A 25,934-nucleotide genomic window follows, 5' to 3' on the forward strand; every position below is an offset into this window, starting at 1 on the left:
CAAGAGTCCTAAACCTCTTAGCAGAATAGTAAGTACAATAACACATAACTAACACATTTTTTATTTCTCTGATCATTGTGAAAACACTCTGTGAGAATGCTAACATTACAGAAAATACAGTTCCAGGAATTTCTGAATTTTGGTTGTAAAGTCTTTTAATTGAATTACAAAAACAATAAATGTAATGCATGTTACAAATACTACATAAATTTTTGCAACTGCCTGAGCTCTGGATACTATAGTAAAATGTCTGTTCAAATGGAAAGGAGAAAAAAGTAGGGATAAAACAAGACATGCCTGCTTTGATAGCCTTTATTCCTTGTGAGCAGAACTTCAGAGAAAAAGTCCTGCCAGATATTGTCTTGTCACAACTATTGCATTTGTTTATTTTAAGTTATAGACAGCAGTGCAGTATTTCAATCCAATGATTAACCTTAGCTTTCACTAAAAGAAAATACATTAAAATTTTTAAGAGGCAGCAAAATGAGCAATAAAGGGTTATTAAGGAAGACATAAATAAAAAATACCGTAAGCTGTTCAGTATTTTCATTCAGTGCCATCTGGAAATTGGTTTAATATGCATATCACATCTTGTTGTCTTTCAGTGTATATTTCTGTCCAACTATCTGCCCCTCCCTTTCTAGTAATTTTGGAAACTATTAGCCAGTTTTATGTAGGTGAAAAAAAAATGTTGAAGTTCCCAACAGATAATTCCATAAGTGTCATGAAAATCAGCTTGGTTTAGAGAAAACTTCCTGATGTATGTGGAAAATAAACCAAATCTCTATATTTATGCATTGAATTTTTTGCAACTTCCTGTTGGACAAACAGTGTGTGCTTGCTGGCCAGACAGATCAACAGGCACACAGCTCCAAAACAGGAATAGTGCTTACCTTGGGGCTCTAACAGGAAAAATAGGATTACTGAAATGTGTGGGATTGCAAAGAGAGGAATAAATCTTCAGAAAATCAGATATCATTGATTTCACTGCTCAGAAAAAAAGTTTTCCTTAAATCTCATCTCACTGGAAAAGTGATGACAGATGGGTATGGCAGTTTAATTACTTTGTTTTCAGGTCACCACATACTGTACATTCTGCTAGAGTCTGGGAGAACGATGACCACATGCTGCTTCCTGGCTGCTGCCTTCAGACCAGCAGAAGTTCTCAGGAGGTAGGGGAGATTCCTTCTCTTTCAATGGAAAAGGGAACATCTGCAGCCAGATGTGTCCAACTGCAAGAGCAGACCAATGGATCGGCATGCATGGAGCAACCAAGGAATCAAGAGGACCACAGGACTCCTCCAGAAGGCTTTCCTGGAGATCTCAGAGGGTCAGTGTATGTTTTCTGCGACTCAGGAAACCACCAAAGGTTGCTGGACTGAAAGGAAAGCAAAAAAAAAAAAAAAAATCCCAAACTGCCAGGATGCAAGTGAGAAAAGCAATAAGTGTTTTCAACATTCATTTTTAGCCAATTTCACCAGCAATTTTGAGTTTTCTCTCTGGAAAGAATGGCCATGTTTCACCTTACTATTTTTGGATTTTATTGAAGTACACCTCTAGGGATTGGAAATGTTCAGTGTCTTTTGGCATAGGCTTAGCTTCAGAGAGCTGCTCCATTTTAGGGGTGGAGCAGCTCCAGCCGAAGGCACCGGCTTGACTGGGGATCCCATCACACAAAGCTCTTTCATGCCTTGAGATCATGACTCACCATTTTTAAAGTATAAGGTTGGCAAGGCTCTGGCTGTATGTTAGCTGTCATACAATGGCATATACACACAAGAACTCAATTCTCTGTGGGCTGCAAAAGCCAGAGCCGTATGGGCATCTAGTAGTCCTCACAATTGCTTCCACAGAGACACCCTACAAAAGAATTATGCCTCGTAAATATTTTGGAGTTTGGGTGTATTTCAGTACTCCACACAACTTATCCACACAGACTTCAGAAGGAGATGTAATCTCCTTCTGTTCACACCCCATATAAATGTGTCCAGCACCCTTTGGAAGATATAGGGAAGTATTAGCACTGCTTTAAACCTAGAGTAAAATTTCCTGCCCCTCAGAGGCAGGGTTTTTTACTTGGGAAAGGTATTTTTAGGGCACAGTGCTAGGATACCACAGAAATCATTTTCCAATGTGTTCAAGTTTGGAAGGTGTGAACTTCTTTGAAAAACTATTTATGCTGAAAATAAAATTTTACAATTAAACCTTCAGTTTAAGAAGCAAGTCTTGTGACGAAGCTGTAAAAGCATTAATCTGATGTAAAAAAAACATGGTGGAGCCAAAATTAGAATATTTCAATTCAGTATATCTTGGGTGTTACACTTCATCTATCCTATATTCCGTTTCTTGTCTGAAGCTTTGAAGATGCAGCTGTTTCATTGTACCAAGAGAAGAGACAGTGATGCATGTCAAGATAGGCACTTCACAAGGCAATTACACCTACAGGAAAGCCTAGAGAATCTCCCAGAAAGAATCAAGAAGTGGCATTTTAAAAATCAGCCTTGCCATTGCCTTATACATTTCAGCTCTAGATCTTTTCTTGTGCTTAAAGCACTTTTGCTTTAAGCAGAACTTGGACTGACTGTGGAAAGAAAGTCCAGGGAACAGACTGTTGAAATTATCAATGACTAGCAACTTAGAAGGTTCAAAAAGAGACTGAATTAACTGAGATTGCTCAATGTAATAAAGAAAAACAATTTCTAATCATGTAAGACAGTGGAAAGGAAGGTGATTGCCTGTCCCACCCAATGGACTGGACTGGAAACAGCATTACATGAAGAAATGCTGAAATGTTCATCCAGCAGGCAGGGTGGGCTGGCAGGAGAAGAGGCTGAGCAAGGGGAAACAAACCATCAAACACAAGCAGAGCCTGAGGAGGGAGATGATGCACAGCCAGGCTTCAGAAGTGCTGCAAGAGACACCAGCCCCAGAGAGCCACGGAGGCTGGGAAGGGCTTGATGCAATTAAAGAAGCTGGTTTCAGTTGCTGGACTGAAATTAAGCCTCCAAGAGCGCAGCTGGGAGCATAATATTAGGAGGGAGGTTTTTTATTTTAATTTCCCTCTAATTTCTGTCCTCTCTCATGATGATTTCTTCCCTATTTTAGAGAAGATCTATTTCATAAGTTGGGGATTTTTCTAGCAATACTCATGGAAATATCATCCATAAATGGAGTTTCATCCTGAAGTTTTGTCCACCTAGGTGTCCTAAGAGGTTTTAACACTTCAGTTCATATGTTTAAAAGATGAAAAGCATTATTTTAGAATGTTCTAAAGCAGACCATCCGTATCAACAAAATTCCAAAGCTGCAAACTTTTAACTCATGTGTGGCTCTTACATAACCTCCCTTAAACTTTCCTTTCTGTTGCAATAATAGCTAATAGTACCAAAACTATTCAAAATTTAAATTAAGTAAAACAAGTAAACTATGTCTTCAGAAGAAGACATAGTTTACTTGCTAGGAAAGAATTGTTCAGAAGTCAAATTTAAATTTTGCATATGTAGATTCAGTGTCTATGGTTTGAAAAAGTTTTTAAAAACGGATTTGAGATATTTGGCTTTATTTTTTTCTGTGTAACAGTTGTCCTGATTGTTTTGCTAAGGGATTATTTATTTCTGATACAATTCACTTTGAACTAGTGGTGCCACCGGTTTCGTGCATAGCACTATGTATCCTTTTCTGATTTTGACATGTGACAAAGCAATTGTAGAAAGTGCTATACAAAATTAATTTCATCAGTTGTCAAGCTACACAAATGGCATATAGATTTTAATTTTTTTTTTGCTGTTTACTTTATGTAATTTGCTGTTGTTATGTTACTCCTTGTATGCTCTACATGAAAAATTACAAAGAATTTTGCCATTTTCAAAGAGCAGACAGAATATGATCATGTAATGATCACAGAATGTATCAATGTAAGCAAGCACTGGGCACACTCCTGATTCCTATCCTACTCAGTAGATAGCACATGTGGCTGATGTGGCCCCAGTGCTGGGCCCTCCCAGTACCCTGTGTGACTCGAGATGCTTCTTGAGACCCAGACCTTTAGCCTGAGGAGAAGGATGGCAAATCCTTAGCTCCTGCCAGGGTGGCAGAACAAGGAGATGGTGGAAGGCAATAGAAGGTCAGTGAAGTCTGAGGTTAGCTCCAAGGTCTGGTAAAGTGCTGTAGCAAAGAATTCTTCTCCAAGGGCAAGACCAAAGGAGAAATTTTAAGTCCAGTTCTACCCAGGCTTTCTCCCTAAGCAACACAAATGCCTCTTCACCAGAGGGATTTTAGCATAATTTCAGTGCAACAATCAAATACAACTTGCTGTGACTAGACTGAGGCACCAGGCCCAGCCAAAAGCATTTTTAAATAACATTCCTTCAAACTGCACCGTCTGTTCATTCTTCTAAAGAACACTTAAGACTCCGTACTTTTAAACAAATGGATTGTCCAGGGCAATTCTGCAAAAGTAATTCAGGCTGTGCTGAAAATATGTACCACAGACACAGCACAAGCAATCCAACCTGAGAGACTCAGCTACAAATTATCCTCCCTGACGATGTGAAGTCTTTCGCTTTTTTTTTTCCCTTTTTTCACTGTCTGGCCCAATTAGTTGGGACTTTTTGCTGGAAGTTGGCAGTACTGTGCTACTTTGCATTCCATAACCTCTGTTGTGTTCAAACCACAAGTGTGAATTTGCCAGGGGCTGGTTCCTCTGGGGTGTCAGGACAGAACGGGTTTTTCTATATCCCTTCCTTGCTCTGATGTATGTTGCTCTGACGCGCCCTTGCTTTTAACATACGAACGTCATTTTTAAAAGTTATCTCCCTTCAATTTTTGTAAAAAATTAGGCTTAAAGCATTTGTAAATACTTTTAATATAGACATTTAATTATTTCTTGTTTTCATGGCACCACGACATTGATTCCAGAGGGGAAAAAAGTTTCATGAAGCGGGCTAATTTTTTTTAAAAAATGTGTTGAGTATATAAGAACCTAATTATTTCAAAAACTACAGATGCCTTTTCATAGCTTTGTAAGTGAAAAAAATTATGTTAATATTACCATTTGATTTTGGGATAGAACAAGACAAAAAGTGTCTGGTTTTCTGTGTTCTGTATCACATTACAGAAAATGTACTGTTAATGTTGAAGTCTTTTTTTCCTATTCTCAAATCTCATTTCTTAGTTTCTTCTCAAAATATTTAAATTTAATTGTGTTTCCTCACTGTGTTCTTGCTCCCAGAGTCACATAATTTCATCTGAGGGATATTATATCACAGAAACCTGGCTATTATTAAAAGTATTCATTTACCAATTCTATTTGTAAATGTCTTTTAAAAAACATAGGTTGAATCACAGAGCCACCTTATTATTATTTTTTTTTATACAGGAGATGGTTCCTAAACATGTTTTGGTATCAATTTTAATAATTATCTTTTCCTGACTTTTCATTCCTGTTAATTTTTAGGAATATAAAACAGACCCAGCAATATTATCCACAGTTTATTTGAAGAAAAAAAATGGCTTAGCTTCTCTTTTTTTTTTTCTTTTTTTTTGTCCAAGCAGTGCTTTGCCAGCTTCTCAATTTGTCAGCAGTCCACAAATTAGCAGCATCCTAAATCCCCTGTCAGATCATCTGGGCAAACACTACCTTCTTCATGTGTGATAAATTAAATGTGATGACATACCTGACAGTCTCCATTTAAGAGCTGTTAGGAGGAAAGAAGAAAAGACAGAGCAGATTAACTGCGGTTGTCAGCAGCAGTGAAATCCAATCATAAAAGGGAACAAAGACAACAATGATCCAAGAAGGTGTCCTCAACACCACCTAGCTCGATTTCTTTTGGGAGGAAAGAATATGTTTATGTTTTCTTCTAATTTTAAACTGATTTTTGATATCAATATTTAACTAGGAAAATAATACAGAATTTTATCACCATTTTTAATATTAATACAAGCAACTACAGAATGACAATTCTTTCCCAGTTTTGATTTTACTCAAAACACAGCAGTTGCATCCAATGTAGCCTATCTCATTTTTTAAATGAGATAAAACCTCTCTTTTAAAATTTTTAAAACCTTTCTTTTAAAATTTTTGTAATCTTGAGGATTCCCAGTCTGATTTAGTAGTCTGGGGAAGACTCTACAGGCACTGCTAGATGCTACTACTGTCATGTCAGACAGATCTGCATCTGTGACATTTTAGTTACACACAGAGCCACCAGAAGAATTCAGAGACATCATTTGATGGAAGGGGATTTGAAAAATTTGTAGTCCTTCTGTAACATATATATCAATATTTATTTATTTCTAATGAGAAAACCTTTTTTACCTAAGCTAAATATCCCTGAATATTTCTATTTCTGTTTTTAGAAGCATGCCCTCACAAGTGGCACATTTCATTGAGTAAAAAAACCTAAAAAATATATTCAATCCAAACAATCCAAAAAGTCCTAAAAAACATATTCAAATGAAACAATTGCAGTGGTTAATAATTAAATGTATTCTAAATTTGTACTTCAGAGCTATTACACCTGAGCTTAAAAAATTTGTCTGTACCATCAAAGCATATATGTTGCCTATTCTTCAAAAGATTTTACTGCACGAGGAAGGAAAGTAATGTGCAAGAGCAGAAAATCTGTCACAGGTGGAGAGGGGGTAAGAGGAGAATCCAGGTCTGTTTTTGCAGCTGCTAAACAGGAACAAGTTCAGGCCCCATTATTCATCATTACAGAGATATTGGTAACAAACCTTTGGACATCCTGCCACGACAAATTCCCCCAGTGCACATGTACATGCACCCTCAGTGACTCCTGAAGTGACAGAGGTGTAAAGGAGACCTGTGACAGCGTGGTAAAGAGCCAAAACAAGGCCCTTGGTCAAAGCAGGTAATGTCTTTGATTCCCAGAATGACTGGTTTGTTAATGCAGTTGCATCATTGTTTGTTGATGTCAGTGTGAAAATGACATAGTGAACTTCAGAGCAAATGCTGAAATACTAATAAGTCATAAGCCCCAGTGAATACTGCTGCAGAACACTGGTTTCTGTTCCTCTACTTTTTGTCTTGTGCCACAAGTCCTAAATGGTTCTTTTTGTAAGCCAAATAGCTCTTTATAGCGAGAACTCAAAAAAAGCAATATGGAAGCGCAATTTTTCGACTGCTTTCACAGGTGAGGCTGTACAGTTTCTCCCAGGGATCACCTCTGCTCCAGCTTTCTCCTCCAGCAGGCCTTCAGGAGAGTTCAGGAGCTCTCCCACATCACCAGCATTGGATGCTCCCTCTTTCCTCTGGTCACTCTGGTGATCAGCAGTGACTGCAGAATGCTAACTCTTACTCCACCCAAGCCCCACATTAGACTGATCACCCAAATGCTACCGATGAGCTGCTGCAGAGCTACTACACCTGAAGGCACAACGAGGCTCAGGGAAAATATTTTCTAGCATTTTTGCTGTGATCATGGTTGTCATATAAGTATTCTGGCCTGTGTGTAAAATAGGGGCCTCAATGTCCATAGAACTCTAAAGCAGAATTTATTTGGCTGCTTTTCAAGAAAATGTTTTTATGGAGAGTTGCTTACAAATATGTCATCAGTAATGGGCTTAGCTGCCATCTCTTAATACTGAAGAGACCTTAGCTGTCATCTGTTAATACCTAAATAAGCAGACTTTCCTGAATTCAGGGATAAAATTTAGCCATATTTAAACAGATCCCTAACACAAATTAGAAGCAAAAGAACTTAATAAAGCTGCAGATAAAGACAGCTTCTGAAAGTTGCATTTATATAATTCTTTTGCTACCTTTATAAAATCCTGTCATTTTTTCACAAAGATCTCATTTGTAAAGATGCATACAATCTAACCTGGTAAAACCCACTGCCTCCATCAGCCCACATCTCTCTCTATTACCTTTTTAGCATGAGCTTGAACATGACTATTTTTACTATTTCTTGATCCTCAGGTACACAGTGTTAATTAGCGTCTCTGTCATCATCATCCTAATCATCCTTACAACTGGGAATGCCTGTGCCTGGCTATTATGACACACTCTTTGCTTCCTAAAATGTATAACACAGAGCAACACATTCACTTCTGTGGCTGAAGACAACTTTTTTTTCTCTCTTTTCTATGTAGCTATATTTGTCCAATCCAGTTACATGCAAGAGGTTCCAAGTCTGTTCAGATGTTTATGTCTAAACCTTAAAGATGTTAGTGCTGACTTCTGTGCCAGTGAAGGTGGTCTGGGTTTGCATGGATAACACTGCCCCATGCTGGTTCACAGGGGAAAGTCCCAGCTGACATTCTCTTTTACCAACATTTACAAAAAAGGCAGATGTTCTAGAATTTTAACCTCTACATTTGTTTCATCTTTTTTCTTTAGGATGCTGGGTTTTTTTCTTCAACAACATTTCACAAATTTCACACAAAATATTGAACTTTGATGCTCCTGAAAACAAAACACAGAAGAGAAAATGTGACTTTCTAAAATGCACTGGAAAAGAAAGCTCATTAACACTCACTGAAAATAGACAGCACCCAGAACCTCACCTCACAAACCTCATGAGAACAGGAATTCCACAGACACTGATGCAACTCTGTAATGTGGACAGGCTGGAAAAGTATAAAAGAGACTATAAGAGCATTTCAGCCCCACTCCCAGTAGTTCAGCTCTATGTTTATTGCTCTACATACATTTATAAGTAGATAAATATATATAGAGAGAGTGCTATATACATTTATAGACCTCTAGCTGTGGTCTAAAATTGCAGTTTCTGGATTTTTTTTTCTTCGCAAGTTTTTTTTTACCTTTTCCAGGGGCAGAACTGCAGTGAGCAGAATTTGCCTGAGAACTCTTGCTGCAGTCTCTGCATGCCAATGGACACAATTAATCTCTCTGTATCTGACATGACACAGTTAAAGCGCTGAAAAGAGTTTACAGTTTTTCCCGTCTAAAGATTGAACACAACTATATTGTCAACATGTAGCTATCATTTTGAAATAGGCCATTTAAGGAACTGCAGGCAATTTAAAAATTTTATATGTTGGTGTTCATAAGGAAATAACTGGTTCATGAGGAACCAGGGGCTTGCATTGCAGACACAAAAGTTTCACCTTGTAAACCACTGTTTAGGACAAGTACCAGCTCAGTGAGGAGCAGGATAATTGCCACTAAAGAGATTATCCACTGAAACCTGCAAATCAAGTGATCATTGTTGGCATAAAAAATTAAGTCTGGGACTCTGACACACAGGTGGGACAAGGAAGCAAAGAGAGGGAAATTTTAATATCTGAAGAAGAATCCCCAGAGAAAGAGAGGCTGAGGGATAACCTCTTTGTTCTATACAACCTCCTGAGAAGGGGAAGCAAAGATGGACGTGTTGGGCTCTTCTACCGGGCATCCAATAATAATATGTTTCAAATGTTTCAAGTTTGAACCAGGAGAGGTTCAAACTCGATATCGGGAAGAATTACTTTACATTGGGGAGTGGTCAAACTCTGGAACAGATTCCTGAGTGGTAGTCAATGCCCTATGCCTGTCAGTGTTTAATAGGTATTTGGAAAATGCCCATAATTGGGGTGAGATTTGATGATCTTGAAGGCCTACTCCAACCTTAAAAATTCTATGATTCTAAGATTCTATAATAACATGCTTTAACTTTGTCTGAGCCCTGAATTGCTCAGGCAGTTGGACTAGATTATCCCAGTGGGTACCTTACAACTGGAATGTTCTGTTCTACTCCATTCTCATCTAGTCTAATAATCTTTAATGCCAGAGAAACAGTCAAGGATAGAAGAAAACCAAGAATTTCTTATAACAGGGCTGAAACAAGAGACATGTGAAGGAGTAACCACTACTCCAGAGTAGCCCAACTTCTCTATTAAGAATAAGGACAAAATAAAAATGTTTAAAGACATAGTTGCTCCCACAGTGATAGCATGAAGTGAAGAATTGTGTGTGTATCTGTGTGTGTGTGTCTGTCTGTCTTTCTGTCTTGTCTGTTTGTGTTATATAGCTCAGCTCAAAAAGTTCTTGCAAGTGTAGAGAAAAGAATGTAAGAATATCCAAGTTGGTTTGTTCGTGACTGCTCTCCAGCAGTGGACATGAAAAGATGATGGAAAGGAGCCTAGGAAACTGAAATAATCTCCACTGACCATGAGACACTTTCCCAACTTCTTCCCTGCATTAACATTTATAAACATCTATAGCATCAATTCCTGTGTTGAGGCAGCTACTTTATTGTATTCCTTTGTGTTGCTGTACCATATAGACAAATATAGATGTATGCAATGAAACATATATTGTTATTTTAAAGTAATTACTTCTGATAATATCTATATCCCTCAACCTAAATTTGGTAAATTTAGCATTGTCTGTGGGTTGAAAAGAAGGGGAAAACATCCAACTATGATGCAACTGGCATCAGCTAATACTTGCGGGAATACAATTCCCATGCTCTGAACATTTAAAGAAAAGTAAAATCTAAACCCAAAATCTGAGTTAGTAGAGGAAAAACGAGAAAGAAACTCCTAATCAAACTGGAAATGTTTAGCCACTCAAACAATTGTGGCTGTCCATGAAGTGGAAGCAGATGAAATATCATAGAAGTATTCTGTATTTTGCCAGCACACCACTGCAAAACAATAAAACAAGTTTGCAAGGATCAAAAGGAGAGTTAAGTAAATCAAAACTGTATATGAAGAAAGTAAACATGGGTTTGGAGTCACCACTTTCATTTTGGGCAGCCTTTGCTCAATAATTTTATCCCTTATCCCTCTCAAGTTCTGGGATTTTCAGTAGGTGTCTCTTCCAGTGCAATACAAATCAATTCCCAACAGGTCTCCCATTCGGAGAAGAATGTGACATGGTCAGCACTCAGTGATGTGGTCACAACATGACCCTAGACCCCTAACTGCTTTGGAATGTTTAAATGCTAAACACTTCACATTCAATGAGATTAAATACATGTAAAGTTATCGCCTTTAAGAACTGCTCTTAATGATCAGGCATCCTACTTGTAATTGCATGAAAAACTGTCTAATTTGCTACCATCATTTTGGGGTGGCTTTCTAGGGGCTTCTTTCTTTGGGGGGTGGGAGGGTTGAGAAGGGAGAATATTTTTGTCTTGTCAGCTGCAAATTTTAACATTGTGAAATACTATACAGCTATAGGCAGCAAAAGGATTTCATTTCACATCCTCTCCTGAGACCCATGTCTTCAGGATCCTTCAACTGGTAAGAAAATACAAGAAAGCAGCACTGTGACTGCAAAATGGGCTCTTTGTGGACCTCTGCTTGTGGCCCTGGCAGCCAGGGTCAGGGTATCAACAGATCTTGTTGCAATGTTTATTTAGAAAGAATGTTCTCTTCCCTAAGGTAAACATTTCTTATAAGGGCTTTCTCCTCTAATGAAGTGCAGATGTCTGCTCCTCCCATCAGGACTGAGTGCTTCTGTTTACTTTTGCCTAAGTACATCCCTCTTCTTTTTCTAGCAATGAAAAATATTCTTTTCTTCTCTCCATGTAACAGGTGTGCCAAAATTCCCAAAAAATCAATAAATGCTGAGCTTACTGTGTTAAAAATCATTATGACGATAATGATTTTTTTCTGCTTCTTGATTTGATTTAATGCACACAAAACAGCAAAACTTTCAAGTATGCATTCTTCCACATACATTTTGTTTCAGTGACATTTTGTTTGCAGTTTCCTACCTTGAGATTTTTTTCTTTCATTTGCGGGTACTCCCATAGATTAAAGGCAAGCGCAGCAAAGAATTTGATAGAATCTGATGAATAAATATTGCTTTTGCCTAACCCATGAAGAACCTTTTTAACCATTTTTCTTCTCCCAGTAAAGATAAAAATTTGCAATGGCACTTCTAACGAGATGCTATATTTCATTGTAAACCCTTAATTTTATTTTCCTCATCCATATTATTATTCTGTAAACATGACATCATCTTTTTTGGATTGACAATGATAACTGCTTTCTGAGAAACCACTGGAAACTGAAAAGTCTATAGGCAATGTCCAGTTAATAATTTCAAGGGCTGACCTAGTGACAGAGACATCAAGAGTTTAATATATTTATAGATTCACCTAAAAGACTTGTGGTCAGTTTGAATGCAACTTAGGCATACTTTGCTAGAAAGGAAATATATCATACTAGAGAATTCTTTGTTGCACAGGGAAGGGAATAGCAAGGGTCAACTGCTAGAAGATAAATATAGGGAAAAGAGTCTCAACTGGGGGAATGTTTAATTCTTTAGTTGGCAGCTAACACTAACTTCTAATGGCTGATTTGTGAATTGGGAAAAACAAAATGCAAACAGCCAAACAAACCCATAAACAAACACCAAGGCCTTCTCCAGCAAGCACACCTGCTGTTACACATCTCTCCATTACAGGCTGCCTTTCCATGTATCTCCAAAGCATCAGCTCCACATGTCCTCCCAAGAGCATCAGCATCTTGTCTCCAAACATGTTCTCTCCATATATTACCCTAAATGTGTCTGAGCCATGGTTCAGCACACCCCTCCCACGTAATTGCAGTCTGGGGTTATGACAGAGCCCCTGGATGGGGTGGTCCTTGCTGTGGCTGGATGTGGGCAGCTCACATCCCTTCCCACCCAAACATCCTGTAGCCCACTGCCTGGGAAACCCTGATATTTGTACAGTCCCAGCCAAACCATCCAATTAAAAATTATATTCATATGCTTATCAGAAAGGATGACTAATCATAAGGCATGAAAGATAGGACTGCTGGATTTTCTACCTCTTACAAAATAATGTGAAAACTGAAGTGTTTTAAAATATATGTTTTATCAAAGCTCAAGTTACTGCGTTCAGTATGTAGGATAATACAGGTAGAAAAGTGTAGAAGTGAGGTGTTATAATAAGAGACTTTGTCATTAAATCTCCCATGTGTGCAAAGCTGAGGAAATAAAGAAGAGCCTTCAGGAAGCAATGTTTACTGTTCAGTCAAGTACGTTAACTATATGTAACTTACTTATTCCTGTAAGCAGCAATGGGACCTCTTTTGAATATTTAAAAGCAAATAAAAGAAATTTATAGGTAATAAATGGGAGATAGGCTGATGTAACTATGCCTAACAGTATTTTTTCATTATATCACGACAAGATAATTAAGTTTGGAAGGGATCCCCAGGTGAATCCCCTCTTCAAAACAGGGATGTTTTAACAGATAGACCATGTTGAATACGACAGTGTTCAGTCAAGATTTGAAAATGTGCATGGATGGAAACCCCATGGCCTCCCTGATCAGTCAAAACAAGTCCAATTCCTCATGCACTATGTACTACAGACTCCTAACCATTTCTACCAATTTCTAACTGGGAAGCCTGAAAATGGAAACACTCCAGGTGCATCCTTAGAAGTGCTAAACAGAAGAAAATAATCACAATGCTTTCTTCTTTTTTTTTTTAATTTGGCATTGTTAAATTGTCTAGACTATTTTGCAGTTAAACTAGTACCATATGCTTAGGGTACATAGGATTCCAGATTTAGATTTCAAATCCTATTTTGGTCTACTTGAAAAATCAACTCAAATAAATAGTTCAATATAAAGATAAAAACAAATCTTTCCTTTCAATAACAAGTTGTCATATTTTAAACAGTAGAGTTCAGCTCAGTTCAGATTTCTTGTAGCAAAGTAGTGTGTCTTAGTGAAATATAATTGTAACCAGCTGAAAGAATTGATTAGTTACCCATTAGTTCAAGGAAAATTATGCCAACCTTCATCATTTCAGATTAAATTAAAATAACTAGAGTCATCAGCTGTTTCTCAGTCTGGAAAAACACATGTCATTTGTGCACCATCTTCATAAACAAACTTCTCTTCTTCAGGAAGTGTGTGCATAGATATATGTGAAAAGATCCATCCCTTGGCGTTTTATCAGCACCTGCATTGTTGGCATCAAAGTTCAGTGGAGTCATTAAACTCATTCACCACCTGTATTAACAGAATTAGTACCAACCCTAAAAGACTGTCATTCTTGATGTAAATTGTGATTAGGCATTTTGAAAATGCCCTTTAAAATTATTTATTGGTAGCAGAGCACAGTGATACACCCAAAATGTTTCATCTGCAAGGCCACATTCCCCATGGGGAAAAGAATTTTTTTAACCCCCACTGAAATCAATGGAAATATGTTTTGTAGCATAGTTAGGATCATTTTATCTGCTCTGGTATCTGTGCACTGGCATACCACAGGACTTCTGCTGGGGTGAGGCTGTATAAACAGAGGTGCTAATTGAGGCATTTCTGCCTTCCACATGGTCCACATGTGCAGACACAATTGTTTGTGCTGCTGCAGAACAATAAAAGCTATGTTAGAAATAAGCTGCCAGGAAAACTGGAAAACAGTGGCCAGGAGGACAAGGAATGGACAGTCAGTGCTGAGACGTCATGGGATCAGACTTCAAATTCATCCCAGCAACACAAAGATAAAATGCAGTGCTGGGTTTCATAGATGTCTGGATAGTATGGAATGGCCCAGCTGTAAATGAGGCAATATACCTGGAGCACAAAGAAACTGAGAAAAAAAAATGGAAACACCCCAGCTGGACTTTGCTGTGATCAATGGATACCCAAGGTCACAGATCAAAAAGATAATACTGAATGTCACCTTTAGAAGAACAGAAGCATGTGTGAACACAAAGATGTGACAGAGATCCAGCTAATAATTTGCAACTTTTCCCTCATTAAATCCATTAACTCCTCTGCAGCACCTTACCTTATTTCTGTTTTAGCCTCATTTACATCCCTTTCCTTTCCACCCCCATTTTCATTTCCCTCTCTCACTCTTTCTATACTGTGTCTCCTTGACTTCATTTTATATCCCAAACAACACCTGATTTTTCTCCCATTCTTATAGCACTTCTTCAGATCTTTCTTTTCCATTTTGTTTGCCTCATGGTTCTTGGTGCCCATTTTCTTTTTGAACAAGTCTTAGTGTTCACATGGCTCTAGCCTGTGTCTCTGTCCATGTCATTGTTGAATTACGTTTTTCCAGTATCTCTCTCTTCAGTTAGTCCTTACTTTTCTCAAATTAGTTAAGCTTTTCCCAGCCACCAATGTGTTTCCCAGTTTCACCCCACATCTCTGTCCTTCTTCTTCCGGATCACAGTCTCAGCCTCTTTGACAAGCTAATTCAAATTTCCCCCACGTTCATTTTTTTTCATTTCTTTTCCTAATAAAATAATCAAGCCAGGACAATTTCAATCTCTTTCAGTTAGGTTTTCAAGGATGACAGAAAAACATTTTGCAGGATCTAATAAAGGAAGTAAGGACAATTAGTTGGCAGCACTGAGAACTTTGCCTGTGGCAGAAACAGACCTGCTAACAGAGATGTCAAAAGTCATGTTTCCACTGAATTTCAGAGGAATAGGTCTGTGCCTGTGTGGCAGGCAAACATGCACGTATATCTGTAATGATTATGCTTCAAACAAAAAGAGTTACATACAAGCCAAAACACTTCCTTCTCCTGAAAATGCCATCCTCCTTTTAACTAAGGAATACTTTTTCTAAAAGAGAGTGCTCATGAAAGAGGAATATATTGCTTTCTCATGGATTTGTAAAATTGTCTTGTTCTTGGCAACAGAGAAATAAAAATTATAGAAATTTGTCAAATAACAAGAACCTAGAGCAGGTTCTCAGGTTCTCATAAAAGAAAGCAGTTAAAGATGACTGACATTGGATCTTCATATCACTATCTGGAAAACTTTTTTTTTTTTTGCTGTAGGATCTGCATCTGAGAAAAAGCAATATGATTTTATTTTTAATTATATATAAGTAAATGCTTCCTACAGTCATTGCTTCCTATGGAAGGCAAGATCTTTCAATTACCTCAGACAAGTTCAATTATATGTTATGTTCTACAATGAATAAATGTCCCACCACTCTGTGTTTTACTTGGAAACAAGAGCATCTGTCAGCATGCACAGCTGGATTTTTTTTCTTATGAATTTGCTTTCCTGCAAGTAAACTCATTTTTCTTTAAGCAAAGTGAGTAAAAATGGGTTAAAATGCAATGGAGTCTTTTGTAGAATATGGCTACCCAGGACAGATGAGGAAGAACCATTCTGCAACAGGGAATTATTTGGGGAGTTAAAACAAAAAACACTCCAGTGATTTTCTCAGTAGAAAGCTGTTTAAGCTGAACTGCATATGACCACATACTAGAGAAGTTTTAGTTTGTAATCAGCTTCCCTTTATGTTGCTCTATTGCACTGCTGGGACTTCTTGCTGCAGAACACTCATACAGAAAAAAATTAATGAGTGACACTGCACCCATCTTCTTTCTTTTTCCAGCCCACACACTTCTTAAGCTCAGCAATTTCTGTTTAAGATCTGCCCAATACCACATTTTTCCATGAGCCTGGGAGATGTTATGAGTATCAATGAAGAATTGTTTCCTTTTCCCTCCAAGAAACTAAAGCTCTGAGGAGCCCCAGTTAATCTTTATAGAGTGAAAAATAATCCTATTTGAAGCAATCACGTGTGACAGCCTGGGGTCCTAGCAGCAAGCTAGGCCTCTCAATACTAATTTCAAGAGACTAATTTCAATTTAAAGTAAAGAACTTAGGAGAACCTCATTAATGGCAAAAACATCTAACCTTTAGTTGAAAATTATATTAAAGGTTCTGCAACTCTTACAGCTGAGCCCACACTACTTTGTAATGGTGGAAAATGAACAGTGAGAGAAGTTCTTTTCTAATGACTATTAGGCTTTTTCCAAGTATGGATTTTAACACATTCTGAATTTCAATGTTTTTTTTCATTAAAATGCTTATTTCCTTAAGGAGTGACAAGCAGACAATCCCAGTGAGACTAACACACTATTTACAAAACATTCTAGGCCTCTTCTTTAATTATTCAAATAGCATCTAACAGGGATTTGAGCACTAAACTGGTCAGCTAATAAAATCTAAAGCACAGTCCATTTATTTACATTGGCTGCAATCAGCAGTGAATTTTGACAGCTCAAGAGAAGGCCTTGCACCACCCTAGCTGCTAATAACTCTGTCTGAGCTTCTATCCAAGTGACGGTTTCCTTCAACATTGTCACAGCTCTATTTCTCGACCAAAAAATCTAAAAGTTCTTCACAATTACTGACTGGGTTTTGGGAAAGGCTTTAAACTAGTATCAAGGCAAGTAGGTGACAAGCCTACATGCATCCCACCTGGCCAAGGCTGGGAAGAGGGATTATTGCAGCTTGCGAATTGTGTAACAACCCACAATGCCAAAGTGTCTTGGAGAAAAACAACTGCCACTGTCTGGATCTGAAAAGAATTAATGGAACCTGCAGGACAGGAGAAGGATTACTCTTACACCCAACATCTGCAGTGCCTTTCCTGGGGTTCTCTACAGAGGTCATGGAACCAAGTCTGAGCACTGCGCCCCAATCAAGCAAAAACAACCCAGACAAGAGCAGCAGGAAGCCACAGAGTCACAGTAAATATGGCTTATTTAGGACAACTGAAAAATCAAAGTGTCAGGGTTAAAAGGCAGAGAATGAAATGAGTGCCTTGCAAAGTTTCTGCCAAAGCAGGGGTGCCACCATTTTCATTTCAGTCATGGACGCAAGAATCTACATGCTTAACATTCAAAACGGATAGTTCAGGCTAGAGACTAGGAAGAAGAATTTTAGGGTAAGAGAGGAAACTAAATGGCAGTTTATCCACTTCTGAAACTCAAAGATGCAAATTGGCCCCATTTCCAGGGAAAATGCTGAGAAAAGCAAACTATAAACCTGACCTGTTGGAACACATGTGCTCTCGCTGCTTCAGAGAGCAAAAATCGTGTCATTACATTTTTTAGTTACAATCTATTTTTAAAATGGCTCACAAAGATTACCATGAGCTACAGGTACCATTTTTGTAACTTGAGGAGCTTTCAAGGGGGCTGCCTCCTGCCCTCATGAACTGGAGCTCAGAGCTACATAGACAAGCACCATAATTAGCAAGAAGTGAAGTCTGCTGGTGTAAGAACTTTTTTCAGTATATAACAACTGGTCAGAAGCAATACAGAGCTAAGTAATTTTTAAATCAAAATAATTTCTGATGCAATTTCAGTGAAGACAGCTTATGTCTATTCTCAATGATACTGATTGATAAAAGGTTGGTTTAATCTTTCAGTATAGCTTAAATATTGAAAAGAAGAAAATTACAATTAGAGAACCACCTTGATGGATAACTGAGACAAATTTAATTGCATTAAATTAAGCATTCTTTGACTTTTTACCTGTTCACACTTCAATTCAATAAAATAAGTAGATGTAGATTCCATTAATTCAAATCTTTTCTTACACAGTCTGTGATGATTCATTTAATTATGCTGTCTCAATTTATTCATCTAGAAAAATACTGTGTTCTTAACCTCCTTTTAACATTCCATTTGTTAACTAACTTTCTTTTTTTTTTTCTAATAGTGTGAAATAACAGACACAGGCAAGGGTACACAGAGTTCTTTATTCCACACAAAAACATCATTTCTGTGAGCTTTACTCTTTTTTTCTTTTCCTTCTACTTGAACAGATTTAACATGTCAGGGAATCTGACACTGGGATAAGTCAACCTTCTGTATGCATAACAGCCAGCTTTATCTATATCCATAACGCCTTTGCACTCTCATTTCTAATGTCAGCATCCTAAGGCTGCCAGCATCTTTTTTAAAACAATTTAAACTACATTTTCTCCCAGCCTGTACATTTTCTTGTACAGTCTGCTATTATGTCAACTATTGCGGTATAAGAATGTGCTTTTCCAACTGATGTAAGCATAGTGCTCTTCACATTCACATTATAAAATGTTTCAATTTGGCAAGTATCTTCCAGAAGAAAGTGTTTTGTTCAATATTGTCCCTCTTTCAAACTATACATTATATTTTACCACCACTAAATACTACAATAATAAATATGCTTCTGTGTTGCATGTGAAAATATAGCATATTGTGTCAGAGAATAAGCCAGGAGACCTGTGTGTAGATAACAAAATGCAAGATGAATTCTAATTTTTTTTTTTTTAAAAAGGGCAAAACTATTATTACAGTCTCAATTCTCACACTGAGATTCAGAAAACTCAGAAATCTTCTCCTTCAGTTTTAATTGATCCCTGATACAAGCACCAGTGTTTCTGATTTTGTGAAATATAGACATGTACAGCAACAAAAAATAAAGCAGGCTACAGCTTTTATGCTTGGTTCTAGATCTCAGTTTTACCATAACTTTAAAAAATACAAAGCTTTTCCCTAGTTATATAATAATGGCCATGTGCTGAAATAGACTGCACTAGCTCCATGCAATTCTTGAACCATATTGTCTACTTAAATCTGACTGAGCTAAATGCAGCAATGGCTTTTCCTGGGACAAGCCACTGAAATATCATCATCCAGTGCAGCTGTGGGCTTTGTTATTCCTCATTTTTGGGGGGATGGGAAGTTTCTTGAAATTATCAGCTGCCTATACAGCCTGTGGATGAAATCCCAATCAGCCCGGATTCCTAATACCTTACCCACCCCAGACATGATTAGTGAGGATTACTTGTCCTTCCCAGGAGCCTCCATAGGTATTTTGGCAACCCTTAGAGAATATAGTCCAGTAAATTAACTATCTGCAGGAAAGAGTTCTGTGTTTCATTTTACCTGGTTGTCTATGTCTAATTTTTGCTATGCTTTGTCCATGTATTACCTTTGTTACTGATAGGCTGGAATGTGCTCTTTTCACTAAAACTGTTTTCTTAATTTTTCATTTCAACTTTGATTGTTAATCATGTTATGTGAAGTTAAATCCTAAAAATTCTATAAAATCTCATTATACAGTGCAGCCCATCTTGACATTCAAATAAATATCACAGTTTTTAAAAAATTATGTGAGAACATGTGGCAGTTATCCAGGAAAATAGTATACATTACCTTGGCTGGAAGCTAGGAGTACTTATTCAAAGTGATTGAGCCATCTAATTCTCTATTTTTCTAATACACTCATTCCTATGGTGTGAAAATAATATGGCCCTTGTTTCAGTTTTGGGGGTTTTTTTAAATGTTCATGATTTAAAACAATCCTCATGTAGCATTTCAGGATCCTTTATGCCACACTTCATGCCTCACTACTTCCTACCAGATATCCACAGTCGAGCAACCAAAATTTGTTGTAAATATTTTACTTTTTCCCTTTTAACTTGACCAAGTTATACCAACCTGTTTGCTGATGAAAAGCAAACGTGAAGTTATTTTGTCTGTCTATGTCTTCCCTTTCCAAATGATAAGAAAAATCAGTGAGTGGTTTATTTCAACATGGCTATTCTGAAGCAGGACACGGCAGATTGACACTGAGTCCAGTGAGCTGTGTTTGATTCACAGCCACAGGATGCACAGGCACTGGGCCAAGTGCTCTGAGGAGGCTAATGAGTGTCACAGGCAATGTGTAGCAATCCAGTTCTCAAGCTCCACAGAGTGATGTTAAAATGAAGAGTCACAGGCAATAATCTGAAATGCTGGAAACTGCCTGAGCAAACCAAAATGTAAATCTGAAGTTTAACAAATCATAGAATAAATGATGTTACATGCCTCTCTCTAGGAAAGGTAACAAAATGTGGCAACTCCTTTTTATAATGAGGGTTGATCTACAAGCAAGTTTCTCACAACATATAAAAAATGCACTGAATATTTCTATTATTGGTCTGAACTTGTTCTGGAAGAGTTTCTTCCTCTCTATTTTACATTGCTTTCAAATATTAACAATTTATGCAAACTCTGAGGATAAAATTGTATCTGATTCACAGGGTTGCAATGTCTTCTGTATAGCTAATATTTCATGGTTTTTGATGAATGCTGACAGATCAACCATAACCTAGCTCTAATTCCACTATTCATTTCTAAGAATTATGCACTCAGAAACTTTGAGTGCACTCGATATTAAAAGACTGGTTCTCCCAGCCTATCCATCCTGTAGAATCAGTAGGGTGGGAATGGGAGGGAGAGAGCTGGAAGGGAGATACACCAAAGGGACAAAGATTTGTGGGCTAGGTTGTCCCAACAAATGGGTTATGTGCAGAATGAGTTGGGACAGCAGTGGGTTAAGGATGTAAGGCAGAAAAGGAGGCTGTGAGTTGAATGTGATGATGAAAGGCTGTGTCATAGCACTTAGATTGTCAGTGGAAGTGTAAGGTCTGCAGGACTGAAGGCGTTCATCTAAGCCTGTGCCATGGTAGGGGTGTGGATTCACCTCAGTAGTAGAGCTCATAGCCTGCACTAAATCTGCCTTCCTGATGTCAACTTAAATCTGATGTCCCCTGCACCCTTTTCCTAAGTGTCCAGCACAGCTCAGTTCAACCACATATTTAGATGAAGCATGGTTTGGGCTGAGCATACGAGGGTACCCATTTTTATCACTTTATATCCCATCAGTCTATTTCTCATCAATTGTGCCATGTGCAATTCTTACAGCTCCCTCCCTACCTTCTTGCCCATAATCCAGTCTGATCCATGATCTATAATCTACTCTACTCTGTAATCATCTTCAGATTTCCACATTCATCTCCCATTGCTAGTCTTCATGCTCATACGCCACTAAAATCTACCCAAACACATTTCTTTCTTTTGACCTACTATCAAGATTCATCTCCCTTACAGAAAGACCTGTAAGTTTTCCTCTTTCAGCGGTGAGGCAGTTCTTCATGTTCTTCTACTGCTTTGTATATCTTGGTTTGTGCTGCAAATTAAACTTACCTGTACAGGACACGACCACTTGCCTGATAAAGATTCATTGGCAGAAGTACAATCTAGCAAGCAAGTGCACAGATACAGAAGTTCTATAAGCTGACCTGACACAGAAGATGAAGCAGAAGCATTCTATAAACTAGACAATGGGGACTGATACTTATGGTCTCTGAGTTCAGAACATCTGCTTCTCTGTCCTCTGGTGAATTGCTTAACAGTTGCTTGGAAGAACTTGTGATAAGTAAGGAATGTGCTAGCAAATTATCTTTGTAAATTTTATTGCTAAAATACACCTCAAATGACAGGGCTCTGAATAAAGCTACACAGTCAATAAAATACATTTTAGTAACACTTTAAAACAGGAAGCACTACTGATTGGATTGTTAGGATTTTCTCTTGCTCAGAATCCCTGGTGGGTTTGCATTTCAAGGTTTTTTGCATGAGCAGTTTCCAACATATATTTCTTCTCACGTTTTCAGATATAAAAGATGAAAATAGTGTAATTTTCCATTGCAACCAGTCTGAAAGGATGAATGGCTATGTCAATGCTCAAGAGAAACATGTTGCTGCCTACTGTGATGCAAGGCACTGAGAATATCTGTGAAACCTTGAACTTCTCAAGAGTCTGGGAGCAGTTCTACTGGACTGCAAGAAAACTGAAAAGAGAGTTGCCCTCAGCACAAGTCTATAATGGCTGTAACTTTCATATTATAAGCACAGTTAGTGGGAAAGAAAAAAAAGAAAGGAATAAGAAGTCCAGTTAATTTTGTAGTAGAGAAGGCAATGAGTTAGCTGAGTTCCCAGCAGGATGGTCATTCCAATTCTATCTGGGCAGAGAATGTGGTAAAACATACAAGAAAAAAAGTTTACAAACAGTTAAAAATATAAGGATAAAACTCTTACTTCAGCTACTCGTCCTTAGAAACAAAAAGATTGTAAGACTTTAAGAAAAGTTCTACATTAATCATTGCACATGGTATTCAGAGTAAAGGAAAAGTGTCAGTGCCCAACAACTAGTTATCATATGGAGCTTGCAAAAATGGTATTAGAGACCCAAAACTGGTATTAGAAAAAGGTCTTGAGGGTAAAAGCATCAAGAGGAAAAAAAATGCAAGAGAAGAATATTACATTTCCCAGATTATTTCTAATATTATTTTGATAATGAAAGACAGTATTTTCCATTATTAGAAAAAGAAATTTAGGCTTGTACTTTCCAAAAGAGTACAATTATGAGTACAATTTTCATAAAGGTAGATTATAAAAAAAATAAGCCATAGATTCAGGATAACTTTTGCTTCACTATACTTTGGTTATATTCCTTGGAAAATGAATTCAGAAAATCAGTGAATAAATTATATTCACTGGCAATTTTCTAATACTTTTATCTGCTGAATTGAGGTCATTCAGCAAGGAAAATCAGAATCATACCATATGGTCAGATGTGTTAAAATGTGTGCTCAGTCTTTTTAAAAAGAAGCTGGGGAATTATTTAAGTTATTAGCTTGTTTCTGAGGAAGAAGATGTCAGCTGACGAGCTCAAGATATCTTCAACATTCATAAGAGGTTGAAGCTTTCAGTTTTTCCATGTAGTGACTTTTCTCAGCAATAGACTCGCATACAAAATATTTGGAGACTTGCGATAAAAATCTGACCACTTGAAATGGCATATAAATAAACTACTGGCATTCAAATATTTACTAGGGGCTATTTAATTATAACCTAGAACCTTAAAAGAAGCCACAAGAACTGTAAAATAGCTAATAAACTAGTTATACATGTAATAGCATGAGGTTTTTCTTAACAAACCTATACCACTCAAATCATTTTGACAGGGGAAAAAAAGAGGACTTGGGAATAATATTCCCTTTTGGAAAAAGCAATGTTAAATTAAAAATACTATTATCAGCCAATAAGAGTAGAAAAGTTCAGAACTTAGCAAACTTCAAATGCCCGTGTAATTTCTATATAATGGGAATTCATAGAATCTTATATAATGGAGAGTCATAGAAACACTTTTCCATTTATTTTAGAGAAAAAATATTTGGATTGAAAGAAAAATCTACCCCCTGGAAACCTGCTTCTCTATGCATATAATTATATGTGAATATATGAATTAATATTTGCACTAGTCTTGTTTTACACAACACTTAATACTGACAGCCTCTACTTTAGCAGTAATCATCTTTTCCCACTTCTAAATGGAAACATTTCTGGTTGGAAACATGCAATCTGATCTCTAACCAGAACATGTCCTTACACATAGGGTTTTACCACTAGAGCATCCAATAATTGAGGTACTGCTCAAGGCTCCATAATCTGTCATTAGGAAGGGCAATTATTTATCTTCCATTTGATTTAGTTCTTGAACCGTTTTTCCTAACAAGACTTTTCTTTGACATTTGGGCATAGCCCAATACCTGAACTCCTATCCCAAAAGTCTTTACTACTCACAAGGAATATGTCCATTGACTTAACTGGATTGTCAATCAACACCTACATTCTCTATTTCAACCAAAGCCTGGTCTGTGACACACATAATAACCAAGTTGTTGTCTTAGTGCCTTTATGACTAATCTTTGTACCAACTTCTTATTTTCTTTATTAGTGCTTTTTCTACATTTTCATGAGCATCAAATTTCTTAATTGTTTATCTTCTTTTTCCAATCCCTTCATCTCCCTTACGGTGCATTCTTGGTTACTTTTCTTCAACTGAGTTTTTAATTTGTAGCACTAAGTTAATTTATTGTTCTGTTGCCCCAACTTCGCCTCCTTGAATTATTTTCCCTTCTTTGGTACAATAATTACAGTATCTATTGTATTTATATGATCAATGCATTTAATGCTACGTAGTTTTTTCCTGCTATGAATTTCCAAAAAAAATTTAATAAAACTTGTGCCAACTTCACCCACTCATCACTTAATTCTAGGCCAATTTTTTGTCATTTACTACTACTCCTCCCTCTGTACTCCAGTTCTTCAGTTTCTACTATACAAAGAAACAGTCTAAAATACACAGTTGTCAGTTTGATTATGAAATTTGCTGATCTGAGTCAAAAGACTATATAACAGGCAGATTAATTCAACTATCAATCAGCTTTTGTTGAATTTCTCCTTCACCCTCTGAAAGAAATCTTTTTTGCTTGCACTAATAAGCAGTCTAAGTTATTGCTCACCATAGAGATTTTTACTGAGAGTTACCTTGAATAATTTTACATCACCTTATGATTCTGGAAAATGTTGTCTAAGCTTCTTCCACTTAATAGACAAGCACAAAGATTGTCCTGAAATATACCCATTGCAAAAGTGATTTTAAGGAAAGAAGGTTGTTGTCTGCAGACTTGGCCTAACCTTTGGCCATGCCTGTGTACAGCCATGCCAGGCCCACTGAGCAGTGAGCAAGGGCCAGGCCCACACAGGACAAAAGGTGGGAGCCAGAGGCAGGGATGGAGAGCAGCTGCAGCACACGCTGTGGGAGGAGGGGGTCCATGCAGGAGGTCTCCTGCCTACAGGAATGGAGAGGAAGCTGCAGGCTGGCATTGCTGGGGCACCGCAGGACAGCGGCTGGCAGCTCTGGTGCCATGGCCAGGGCTGGGGGCAGCCCCGGCAGAAGACTTCATGACATGCTGTTTCTCTGACATCATGCTACCTTTTTGCCCTTGACACTTGTGGCTGCAATCAGGAGTGCTCCAGGCTCCACTTTTTCTGTAAATCCTTAAGAGGTCCTTGAACAAAAGTTTGAATATATCATTTTTGCATATTGAAAGGCCAGCTATGAAATTGCTTCAGATTTTGGTGTGACAGTGTCTGGCATTCAGTGTATCTCCCCATGGCAAGGCACTCCTGCTGGAAGATAAATTACCTCCCCATGGCAAAGCACTTCTGTTGGAAGATAATTTAAGCTGTTGATGCATTTTCTTATTTCCTGTGACAAAGATTTTGCTCCTGGCTCTGGAAGTAGACAAGCCCTCACAGTCAGCTCTTAACTCCTTACAGAATTTTGGCAGTGGATTGCAGAGTCTTTGCTGCAGATTTCTCTCATACAGAGCATTTTTAGGACATAAGTAAATGTTTTATGAGGATTTCAGGACTAGGGAGCTGGCTGGATTAACAGAGAGGGTCAAAGAAAGGCACAAGCCAATTTTACAGCCTGAAGACTGTGCAAAGCTTGAAGAGAGCAGAACTGGTGGAATTAGGGTCCTCCTTTCCACATAATG

The 25,934-nt window shown here is 37.7% G+C and overlaps 1 protein-coding gene across 1 annotated transcript in view; it reads left to right on the forward strand.

Moving 5' to 3' along the window:
- The first annotated feature begins 1,124 nt into the window (after positions 1 to 1,124).
- LOC141728650 (uncharacterized) overlaps positions 1,125 to 25,934 on the forward strand; it is a 37,876-nt gene continuing 13,066 nt past the window's right edge. The window contains exon 1 of the mRNA XM_074538615.1: positions 1,125 to 1,330. Coding sequence (XP_074394716.1) covers positions 1,125 to 1,330 — 206 coding nt within the window. The remainder of the gene's footprint in view (positions 1,331 to 25,934) is intronic.

Source organism: Zonotrichia albicollis, chromosome 3, assembly GCF_047830755.1.
Source record: "Zonotrichia albicollis isolate bZonAlb1 chromosome 3, bZonAlb1.hap1, whole genome shotgun sequence".
Classification (NCBI taxonomy): domain Eukaryota; kingdom Metazoa; phylum Chordata; class Aves; order Passeriformes; family Passerellidae; genus Zonotrichia; species Zonotrichia albicollis.